This window comes from Apteryx mantelli, chromosome 5, assembly GCF_036417845.1.
Source record: "Apteryx mantelli isolate bAptMan1 chromosome 5, bAptMan1.hap1, whole genome shotgun sequence".
In the NCBI taxonomy this organism is placed as follows: Eukaryota; Metazoa; Chordata; class Aves; order Apterygiformes; family Apterygidae; genus Apteryx; species Apteryx mantelli.
The window spans coordinates 28,447,924-28,459,947 of record NC_089982.1 but is presented as its reverse complement, the minus strand read 5'-3'; the positions used below and the strand labels follow the sequence as shown (position 1 = coordinate 28,459,947).

The 12,024-nt window shown below is 39.3% G+C and overlaps 2 protein-coding genes across 7 annotated transcripts in view; one reads left to right on the top strand and one right to left on the bottom strand.

Annotated features, from left to right (window-relative positions):
• Positions 1 to 2,764, top strand: part of SCLT1 (sodium channel and clathrin linker 1) — a 48,082-nt gene extending 45,318 nt beyond the window's left edge. For all 3 annotated transcript variants that reach the window (XM_067297728.1, XM_067297726.1, XM_013951722.2), the window contains one exon: positions 2,682 to 2,764. In XM_067297728.1, coding sequence (XP_067153829.1) covers positions 2,682 to 2,744 — 63 coding nt within the window. In that variant the 3' untranslated portion in view covers positions 2,745 to 2,764. The remainder of the gene's footprint in view (positions 1 to 2,681) is intronic.
• A 517-nt stretch (positions 2,765 to 3,281) lies between these two features.
• JADE1 (jade family PHD finger 1) overlaps positions 3,282 to 12,024 on the bottom strand; it is a 51,089-nt gene continuing 42,346 nt past the window's right edge. For 3 of the 4 annotated variants that reach the window (XM_067297724.1, XM_067297722.1, XM_067297723.1), the window contains exons 10-11: positions 10,205 to 10,316; positions 5,621 to 9,278 (exon numbers count right to left, since the gene is read on the bottom strand). In XM_067297724.1, coding sequence (XP_067153825.1) covers positions 8,377 to 9,278; positions 10,205 to 10,316 — 1,014 coding nt within the window. In that variant the 3' untranslated portion in view covers positions 5,621 to 8,376. Of the gene's footprint in view, positions 3,322 to 5,028; positions 5,110 to 5,620; positions 9,279 to 10,204; positions 10,317 to 12,024 lie in introns of those variants that run through there. The other variant, XM_067297725.1, reaches the window with a different exon arrangement.

Here is a 12,024-nt window from a genome sequence, read left to right as displayed (position 1 = left end):
AATATTTCTGAGACATTATCTTGCCTAAAGGAGTGTGGTCACATCAGCTTTCAAGGGAGCAAATTCATGGCCTCAGTACCCATATAGGAAGAGGTTTTGCTGTTCCTGAAAACATCAGTAATTATCTGTTCCTCATCAGTCTCCCTCGGAAAGGTAACAAAGCAAATTTGATAGGACATGTAGAAGCTATTTTGTTGTCCAGATCTTATTGCCAGTCTTCAGAACTGCCTTGCCCTCTTCAGGCTTGGCAGAGACTACTGCTGACAAACATCTGGCATGGCTTCTCTGTAGTGACTCAGGAACTTTTCTGTCAACCCCTCTCTCCTTCCCCTGCCCCCCCCCCCCCAAAGCCCTACTGTCAGTGCTTCTGCTAAAGGCTGGAAAAAGGGGTCTTCAGGAGTACTGGTACAAGAATGTCTACTCTTTTGAATCTGAAGAAAGGAAGTCTTCACACTTTCCTAGGTCTCAGAAGACTGAATGTGTATATATGCCTCCTCAGATTCAGGGTGGTAACTCTTCACTGTATTCTTAATCTGCAGATTCAGGGTTGCTTTCTGACTTTACTGAATTGTGTATTCTCATTATATTATCCAGTTTACTTGTAATTCTAAATCCAGTATAGGGTAGAAGGACTTCACCATCCCTGTCTTAGAGCTTATTGAACTTCCCTCATGCCTGCATGCTTGATTACATGTCACACACATTGACAAAACATATTCCAAACTCTTCCCACAACTGCTCAAGGGGCTTAGTATCTTGTGAAGCTGAATATCGTCAAAGACGAAGGTGAATTACTCACAGCATTCCTCCAGTTGGCAGATGCAGCTCCTGCACTTGTCATTGAAGCTCAAACTGCTGGAATCAGCTTGTTGCAAAAGCAAGCTGGCTAGAGAGCAATCTGTTCATGTTTGTGAAACATTATGCATTTGACTTGGCTGCTAGATTTAGTGGCAGGTTTGGTAAAGCATTACTCCAGCTTTTGCTGACTGATGCAGCTGCTTTCCTCTTCATTTCATCCTGAAGAAGTTAATACAACCTGCAACTTGAACATAGAACTCTGTCAAAAAAGGAATGATGCTGACTTTCCTTACAGTTTGTGTGCTTCTGAGAGATGTAGCTAGTATGGATGGCATCATCTTTTCTCCCTTCCCTGCTCTTAGCTGAGGGAACTGACATTCAGTTGTTTGTTTTCCCATGAAAGCATATTTGAAAGATGCTAGTCATCCATGTGGCGCATATAAATATATATGTTTTAATTTGTGTATGTATATATATATATATGTATGTATGTGTATATATGTCTTCATTAGGATCTGCATCAATTACAGTTGCAGTTCCTCTAGGGTAATTAACCTCTTTACTTGTTTTAAGCTTTGCAGCAAAACTAGAAATTAGCAGAAAATGCAAACCTGGAAGCTCAGATGGCATCTCTGTAAATTATTAATGCATACAAGTATTTAGTAGTAGGCACAATTGCTGCCAAGGTTGACATAGGACGGATCTTGAAGGCTATTCAACAGGATTAGGACCTGGATGTGATGGCATCTCAAGAAAGTCATCTATGAGAAGCAGCGGCACTGATTTTTCCAAATACAGAGGGAACAACTTCTTGTATACTCGCATGTACCAGCAAAATATTGCTACTAAAATGATATGCAAAACTATCCTTATTCTGCTGACGTTCTGCCAGCACTCTTAAGTTTTACTGGGGGAAGGCTACCTCTGGAAGATAACTACCTCTGGAAGGTAACCTGTTGCAACAACATTAAAATTACCAGAAAGGAGGTGTTGGTCGCTTCAAGAGTGCGTGCCTAAGCAGTTGGTCCCATATTCCTTTCCCTCAGAAGCAAAGCTTTGGTCTTGTGTAAAGATTGCCCCAAAGCTGTTTCCAGGGCTTCGGTACAAACCAGATACATTTGTCGGTGTAGGATAAAATTTAATACTCTGCTTTCCCATCTCTCTCTCTCTTTGAAGTGCAGGGTTATTTTAACAGACTTCTCTACATTGATGCATGTCACCATGCATTCCCACGAGCTGTTAACTCAGCCTTTCTGAAGAACAAGTGGCCAGAGACAGGGCAGGAGGGAGCTCCTTAAGCTAGCATAGGTGCCTGGGGACATGAAACTAAGGCCTAAGTAGGGCTCTCAAATTAATATTCAGTCCACTGTCAAATAGGTGTGTAGGTGTGTGCTGTTGCTTTTTGCCCTCTAAGCCAAAGACAACTGCTTTTCAGTGATGCTTTATTGTATGCTCTAGCTTGTGCAGTATTTTGGTATGAAAGAAGTATTTTGGTATGAAAAAAATGTTAAAATTTACCAGTGTTTAGTTCATGACTATAAATCTTAGCTTAAATAACAGTACTTCAGTGAGGAATCATCATTACAAATAAAGGATCATTTTTGCAGTTTTAAAATGTGTGCATTTTCTGTGTAAATGTCTTTTAAGTGTACTCCTGATAACCTGTTTTTCTTCATTTGCAATTCTTTGGGATCTGAAATAGGATAAAAACAATAACCACCTACAGACTCTATTGTAAATTCTTTCATTTACCCCAAATTCTCGCTTGTCTAAGCTTGTTCCATCTCCTCCATGACATTTTCTGTATTGAAGTTTTACTAACATTCAGGTCCTACAACGATTTTTATAAGAAGGGGAAACTATCTGCTTGTTTTTAATTACAGCTCAGCGTGATAACTGCACACAAGAAAAAAGTTGCTTCCCTGAAGGAGTTGGAAAATATTTAAATATATGTATTGTTCATTCACACCATGTTGGAGTTGAGAAGATTGCTGAAGAAACTCCTCATTGGAGCATTAAAGTCAAATGCATAGCAAGATTTTTTTGTAAAATTTGCAGAAACATTTTCTATTTTATTCAGGTAAGGAAGGGAGTGGATGAAGCTACTGTATCTCTATGCATAGTAAAGACAGGAAGACGACTGCAAAATGATGTCATTAAAGTCCTTCAATGTAGCAAATTCAACAACCTGATACAGTGCTGTGGTATATCGGTCTTTTTGGTGAAAATCACCCATTCCAACCATGACAAGATTGTGTACAGGGACTAGATAACAGTATATTAGAATTAGTAAACATCTTTGCTCATGTATAGTTTGTACCTTTTTCTTTTTCTTTCAATAGCCTGTGAACATTTTGAAGATGCTTTATGTAAGGTGTGCTGAAATCACTTATGATTTATAATAAGATACGAATTATGTCACAAATGTCAAATTGTTGCTGTTTTTATAGGAGGTGTGGTAACTGGGAAATACCTCTGTTGTCTTCCATTTGTAAGAATTCAGTTCAGTTTGTTCTGATGCCCCTGGAAAACAGTTAATAAATAAAGTGTTGCTATGGTTATTCATAGAGCTAGTTTCTAAGGACCATAATCCTTTCTCAGTTGTGCTTTTTCTTCCTAATTATTATTTTACATTTGTTCCTTGCCTTTGTGTTGATCTGCTTTTTGGTTTGTACATCTGGGAATTTGAGATACCTATTACTTCAATTTGCACAAAGTTGGTAAAGTCATCCAGAAAAATCTGCAGCTTTTATGCATTCTGAAACAGCATGCTTGAATTCTACAGATTCCAGAATGTGGGGATCTTCTTGGGTACAAGTTTTTCTTTAATAGAGAAGAAACTCCAGCTATATTATTCTAAAATCAGGACTGACCTCTGTTTTCTCAAATTTTGAAGTGCTCCAGATTTTAATCAACTGTGCATATATATATATGCATATGTACATATATATACACACACATAGAGGGAGGTAAGTACCAAGCACCTTATTTTCATTTGCATAGTGCATAACTGAGATGATGACACACTACTTCCATTCACTGCCCCTTGGAGAGATGCTCTAGCTGTGAGGCTAAACCTGGTTGGTAGGTGTGGGTTGTCTGTTTTTGAGCAGCAGGATTTGTGCATCTGTTCCTTTGCTTCTAGAGGCACAGAAGATGCTTGCTTACTTTTTAATGATGGGTATATTCATTTTCAGCTGTTGGTGTAGCTCTTGTGTAAGAGTGGTTATTTGCCAGAATATGAACTGAGATGATGACCCAAGCACTTAATAGCAAGCAAAGTTAGGGAGCAGTGGAGCAGTCTTGGCAGATACACCTCAGGAAAGAATCAGATTTCCCTCTCTTTCCTCTATCTCAGAGGAGCTTAAAAAAAAATTGAACAAATACATCTGTCCACAAAAGGGAATGTGGTCAAATTAAGCTTGCCATCCTAACCACCCCTCCTTTCATTTCAGTTTGACTTCTAGAGGGGGCTCCTGGCTTGCACATACTTGTTCCTCACAAGCTGGACTTTCAGAGGAAGGGCACTTGCTGATGCAATCAAGATTTAAGGTCTGCTGGTTCTCCTCCTTGTGACACTAGGTTATTTAATGGAATTGAACATTGGGCTTTTTGATCATCTTCCCTAGTTATTTTACCTTGTAGCTCTTTGTTGAAAAGCTGTCTCCCCCACCTTCCTTTTCCATCCCAACACTAGCGTTTTAAGTGTTTTAAGATTCTTTAGTGTGGTATTAATGCTCCCCAGTGAGTAAAACCTTTATTCTTGTCTATGTTTATTTAGGAAAATAGTTTCTAGGTGATATTTACTTCTACTCAACAGGTGAGAGACTGAATATGTAGGAGTGCCTGTTCCTTCTGGCACAGGTCATTTTGCATACCTTGAACTGTTTCTCAAAAGATTTGTCACTGCCTACAAGAAGCTCTTGCATAGCCTTTTGAAGTGGCTAGCAGCTCTGCCCTCAGCTCTGACGGTCTTATTCGTGTGACCTCAGCGATGCAGCGCCTTTCAGAAACGCAGCCACAAGCACCATCTGTAAGGCAGCTGCAAGAACCCCTTTCAGCCTTTTGGTCCAGCTCTGAAGAACTTGAAGCAGTAGTACCTCAGGGGAGGGCTATGCTTTAGTCTTCATTCTTTGCAATGTTCTGTGAGGGGCAACACTCACAATTGCGCACAATGCGAATGCATGCACATGTAAGTACATACAGATTTGACAGAGAAAAGGTACTCACCGGTAGCCATTTTTCAAAATGCATATGCATTCACAACCTTGTCCTTTCTTGTTCTGCTGAGTCCTTTCCATGTTTCAGCACCTTGGGTAAAGAGGAACCAAGAACGAGGGACAGGTTGTGCCCCCTCACCTGCTTGGAGCAGCTTGTGTCCTACAGATCCTGCTATAGCAGCAAACGTGCCTGCCAGTGTTGCCTGATGGCATGGATGTACACTCAGCCTGCTTACCTTGAACACCTACGGCTAGGAAACCTCTTTTGCTTCTCCAGGGGAATGTGTATGAAGATTTTGAACTTTGGAAGGACAGTGCATGTCAAAGAATTTGAGGTAAGCAACATCTCTTTGAGGATGTCAAGAAAAAAAGTTAATGTATAATTTTCTGCTGACTGGATAGGCACAGCTGTCAGTAATGAGACCCCATACTAATTGTCAGATAATTTTTTTTGCAAACTTAGGATGCATTTTTGATACCTGTAGTGATCCAAATTAAATGCTTATTTTAACTACAAAAGTAGTTCAAATCATTGCAGTAAGTGTTTATGCAAAACCCCAAACAGAATAATTAGTGCAGATTCTAAAACACTGCTACAAACCTATTGCAAAAATGTACAGCATTTATTCACATACAGACAAAAAGGCACAATTCTACTGAATATTTTAACAAAAAAATACAGCTGTCTTCAACTAGGTCTTTATAAATACTTCAAAAAAGGGGGAAAATAAATACAGGATTGGGCCATGTAATATAAAATAGTCATCTCTACATATACTTTTTATTTCTATCTGTTCTCTTCATGCACCTTTTTAATTTTAGCTGAATGGACACCAAAGCTAGGCACATAGTGAAAAATCTTCTGTACAAGGTTTTACAAATGTAATGACAGTTTTTTCAAATTTCTGAAATTAAGATTTATACACAACACGTATAACCCTTCATTTAGATTTGTGTGAGTTTATAACCTAACAAATGGCATTTCAGGCAACTTTACAAAAGTTTTAACTAGCCTACGGTTTGACATACACCAATCATAATCAAAGATTTCTTGGTCAGTCTGCACAAGAAAAGGTAACGCTTAAAAAAAAAAAATCAGCAAATGGTTTTATCCCAATAAAATACAGGGGGTGGATTTGTATTCTCACTGCTGTACTTACGACACCTTCTGCTGAACGCTAAGCCTGGGAGACAAAACTAACCTAGTGGTCATACTGCAGTCATCTTACAGCTTTTTGTAATTAGGGGATGGGTGAAAAGCGCTTTTTTGTTTTTGGTTCAGTGTAACTTGAAGCATTAGAAAGCTTATTAACCTAAACGTTGGGGAGCAAAACAGATAAGGCATTAATTCTGCACAATGCTAGCATTCATAATAGTGCAAATTAATCAGGTACCTCTTTCAAACTGGTGTGAGGTTAAATGTTTACTTAGAATCAAAATTTAGATTATTCCATCTATGGCTTGACAAACAATTCCCTATATGTCACAAGCTTCTTACAGAAACTAACAACGCTTGTCTAGAAAATGTTGCTATATGTTGAACAGAACTACTTGCATTTACCTTTTGCCTATCTTGTTGCTTTCTGATCAGATAAGTACTCTTATTTTATCTCATCCCAAGAATGACTACATAATTTCAGATTCACCAACGCCCTGTTAGACTTTAATCTGGCCAACTCATGAGACTAACCTAATTTCTTGGGAGCAGCAATGGTATTTTAAAAGTACACTGTGTTAAACAAAATTTCCCCTCTTCAATATCATCCCAAAAGGTATCAAAAGGTTAAGACTTCTAAGTTTTAAAACATGACAGGGACGCTTTCTGTCAAAATATTCAACTAAGTGATAACTTGCATAGCAAGATAGGGTGTTAATAAGCCTTTTTCTGATTGAATCCTCTGGAAGACTCCGTTATGGCAGTTCTATTGTATTTTAAAATTTTCCCTGCTCAAGAGGCAAGGGTCTAACATTAAAAAAATAACTGAATACGTTAACAGTAGGCTAGGAGTAGAAAAGGGAGGGGCTCTTCTTTATGCCTGCATTTCTGTAACTCATTGCTGCTTGAACTTTAACTAATATATACCTGACTTAAATCTATGCAGAATTCCAAAACTTACAGGCTCCTAATAATCCACTGTTATGTGTGCACTCTCAGTACAAAACAGTATCCTAATGAACTGTTAATATTATTGCTGATAGCTTACTAGTTATTGCCATTTGCAATTATTAAAAAAAGTAGTATGCAATCAGAAGGTGAGTTCCCTCTTCCATCAAATCTAGTCCAGAATAGAATGAAATAATTTTTCTTCATTTGAATGTAAAGAGCTAATCACAATTTATTGCCTTTCCATTTTATTCTCTTTAAAAATATATATTTATGTCCACTTTAAAGTAACCCTTTAGTGTCATAAGCCTGGCTTTCCCAATACATACCATTAGTGCATATGTGGTGGGCTTTGGGAAATCCTACTGACTAGTGCCTTAGATTTTTTTTTTTTCTTGAATTGTCATTGTAGTCCAGGAGGCAGGTGACTAAATGCTGATGGGTTATTCCACAGGGTGCAGTAACCCATAAGCCTGCTCTCTTCTCAAAACTAAGCTGTTTGGGAGTTCTTTCTGTGCTCAGTCTGAGTCTTGTCAAGCTGCTGCACTGTAAGGCAGCTGCAGCCCTGACCTGTCCCTTCCTTTCTCCAGTATAAAATCATGTTTATATCTGGCCATCTCTTAGATGTATTTACATGTAAACTCTGGAGTTTATGGAGGGTTTTGAGCTGCCATATATGCTCAAATTGAATGCAACAAAAAGCATTCTGCAAACAAAGGACAAAGACTTACCACCAACCAAGGACAGTGACCAGTTTTAACAGGGTTTTGCAGTGCAGTATGGTTAAATAACCACCTTTGAGTTAGTACACTCAAATTACCAGCTTGTGCTTTTTTGGATGGGAGGGGAAGGGAACAAAAAAAAAAAAAAAAAAATCTTATCAGTGCTGTTTAGCTAAACAGGGATGAATGCAGCCTACCTCCCCCTACCCACCCTAGCCCCTCCTAAAGTTTTTAGAGATTTTAGTGTTCATCACAAATCCTATTTTAGTAGTGATGTCATTTCTCTACTTCATCAGGAAAGTTGCAAATAAAGATTCAAATTTCTCACAGAATGGTTTGGGGGGGGGGACAAAAAACATATCTTTTAAGTGCATGTAAACATGTTTATACAGCTCAGGAATAATGGGTTCAATTTGTCAGTCTGTAGCCATGCCTAAGAACTCTCCCCTCTCACACCAATAAATAATGTGGGGTTGGCTTGTAGGCAGTGACTCTACTGACCATGGTGCTGACACTACATCCCTCTGTCCGGTCAGGATGCCAGAATGCTTCTCCTAATAATGTCCGTCCTCCTGTTGATCGTGCTGTTGGGACTGAGCCTCTGCTGTCTGCACTTTTTTTCAGCCACTTCAGTTTCTGAGTCGCTCATTTCAGCGTCGGGGACATACCCATCATTCTCGCTGTCGGGCTTTAGCTTGTTTTTCGCCCTGTCCTTCGGTGAAACCCTGCCCATGCCCAGGTAGGGGTAGCTGGAGTTCTGGCAGCAGGTCTCCTCCGGACTCTCGCCCTGCTGCTGTCTCTCCCCCTTCTTTGGAATTCGGAATCCGCCCCAGTTTTTCACTGGGCTCGTGGGCGTCGTAGGCACTTTAACTACTGTCTGATTAGAGTTTATTTTGACGAGACCTCCATTGCATTTAGGCACTATATCCCTCCGCGTGCCAGGTGCTGTCCTACCACTGGAGTGGTTCACAGCCCTCTTGTTTTCTGATTGCCTCTGAGAGAGTTCTGTGGGTCTCAGCGGTTTGTGGTTGTGTTTAGAAGTCTTTTCCTTCAGTTCTGCCTTGATTACCTCACACTGTGGACGATTGTCTCTTCTTTTCCTGTGGTCTGGTATAACTATGCCGTTTTTCTGCTGTGCTGATACAACCTGTGCTTCTGCAAAGGTCTTGTCAAAATTTATAAAGCTACCTGGAGTTGCACCACCTTCCCTTTGGCTGGGCTGCCTCAGCATGGATTTGCTGTCATTCCCAGAGCTATTTCTTACTCTGTCACTCTTGTGTGATTTTTTCAAAGAGTGGGTTAGAGACATGCCCATCTGTTTCCTGAAGAATGCAGAATGCCATTTCAAGTCCTCTATCTTAGGGGCATCAGGACCCAAAGATGGACTATTGAACAATACCATGTTTTCCATTGAGGAGAATGAGGAAGGCACACCTAAATGTAAACAAATTAAGTTAAAGCCAAGCAGCTGCATGTCTTTGTTATGTACCACTTTTCTGAACCGCACCTATTTTTAACTCTATTCTTCATGCCAGTGAGGCATTCTTCAGCATATATGGGCATTTGGTGGCCTATCCAGCAGTATATCATGACTATGCGGGTGCCTATGTAGTGGGTTCACTATGTACTGCCCATGGGGGTTACCTTCCTTATAGCAGTGCTGCACCTGTTTGTTATACTTGCGGTGAATGTAAATCCCAACACTGCTGCATGCACTAAGACAGAAAAAACTCAGGGGTGGGGGAGGCAGCCAGCAGGTATGGTTTTGATTGACTGACAATTTTCTCTAAAATTTGTATTGTTACTGAATACTTCAAGGATAGTCTAGTTAATCACTTTAAAAGTTTTTCATCTCTGAGGAGATCTCATTCTGCCACTGAGAATAGGCAGAAAGAAAACCACGTTGTTTCAAAACCTATTTGCTACCTTTTCCAAATTCATTTCTTTAAACTACCATCTACGGTAGCAAAGAAACACATATTAAACACTAACATAGCAGCATTAATAAACCACAAACTTACTGGGTACCGTATGGCACTTGCATGTCTCTGTCATAAGGAGTCATTAGTTTAAAAATAAAAATCACACCAGAAAGGATCTGAACCAGCAAGCCATTCAGTACCCTATGGATAAGAACACAGACATACCAGTTTCTATGGCAATGCGACCACCATTAGAGCTACACAGATTCTCATTTTTTCTCCAATCTGCTGATGCATGGTGGACTACACAAGATTTTAATGAGAATAAACAAGGTCCTGTTGTCCTTCAAAGTAAGTAATTAGTCTCTAACCAAACTTTTTAATGCTTGTGCCTGTGGTCTTACCCTTAGATGTGAAAAAGGTAACACTGAAGCATACCTGAAACTCGTTCCAACTGCTTTGCGTAGAGATTAAATATCTGTTCTTGGACTTTGCAAACAGATCTCTTGATTTTTTCCCTTCGGGTCACCATGTAAGTGAGATTACGTACCTAGAAGGCATCAAATTGATGAGTTTTACAGAAATTGTATTTCTATGATGCTAGAGATCTGTAGTCTGAAAAATAATAATAGTAATAATAATCTCTTGCTCAGCAAGATTTTTCCACTTATTCTGAAAAGTGTTATGTATGTGTATACCATTTAACAAGTTAAATATCTCAGTTTTTAACCTCCTTCAATACACTTCTTAGAAAGGAGTATTACATACCATTTAACCAAGAGATTAGTCCATCAAATTTGGGGGGCCCACAGTACAGAAATAACTTCTGTGAACACTTGTATCATAAATATGCAGAAATCAAGAGAAAGGCAGGAAATGCTTAAATATACTCAATGCTAAACAGCCTAGTGCTATTTATTTGTCTCTTACTATTTGAGACAACACAGTAGGGAATTATACTAAATAATTTACATGATGAAAATGTGGAGAGGTATTCAAGAGAACCAGTCTTTTTAACAAATTTTCCATTGCAGTATGATGGATCAAAATGGAAGCAGGCCTGCCTGTGCTCTAAAAATAACTGAGACCAGTCAAAATAATCTCTTTATTACTGTTCCTAATCCATGCAAGTCTGTTGTGCTATGGCACCTACAAACTACATTTTTGCCTTCAAATTTTGACTTTTTAAATCTAGACAGCGCTCTAAAATCCTGGTTGCACAATCACCACTCCCTACAAGCATAATAAAAGCTTTCCTAGAACTTGGAAGTTCTCTGTCCAACAAGGAGACTGCTCAGCATTGCTGACGCCCGTATGTGGGGGCTTCCAAGGCTCTCCTCTCAGTGCAGCACAGGGGCATACAACATGGCATGCTGGGGGTTATAACCTTGTGGGCTGATCTCAAAACCATTAAGGAGCAGACATTTACCAATTGTGATCATTTTTGCTAAGGCCCTGCTATTATATAAGGCTTCCAGTCCAGGCACACCCAGTGATTTAAGAAAGTGTTAAGTAAGTAACTCATTACTCTGTAGATTTTAAGAGATTCATCTACCCCGATATCCATTCTGATACAGTTCATGGCATTTTGTTCCTTGCCCTGCCTGATCCCAGCTGCAGAAAAACAGACATGTCAGGTCCACAAAATTACTTGTGTTTTTAGGTAAAGCGGATGCCACCATTTCAAAATCTGTTTCTAGATGGATGACACTGTCATTAATGACATCCATAATTACATCCACCAGACTTTACCTTGAAGAGGAACAACACTGGGAGCCATTTTTGTCAGAGGTTATCATCTTGGATATATGCATCAGTGAGAACAACAGAGCAGTAAAATATTAAAAGTAGCGCTAGAACAATGTATCCTGTTTTGACACCACACACTTACTTAAAAATGGAAAGGATACAGAATATGTTAAGATCCAGAGAACACAGTGATAAACTCATTTTATGGAGCTGATCAAGATTAAAGGAAATCTCGAACACACTGAACAGAAACAGAAGATGATATTGGTAAATGTCAAATCCCTAATCTATCAAAAGAAGAGTTGCTGGCTAGAAGTTGAAACTAGAAAAAAACACTTTAAAAAGAAAGAAACTGCAGCTATTCATTAGAAAAGTAATTAATTAGCCATCAGGACCTTTTACAAAAGGATGTAATAGATGTTTGAGCACCTCAAGTCCTGATTCAAAGACAGGATACTATTCTGAAGGAGAGCCCCTAGTTCACCCACAAGTTAGTTACTGGAGCTGAG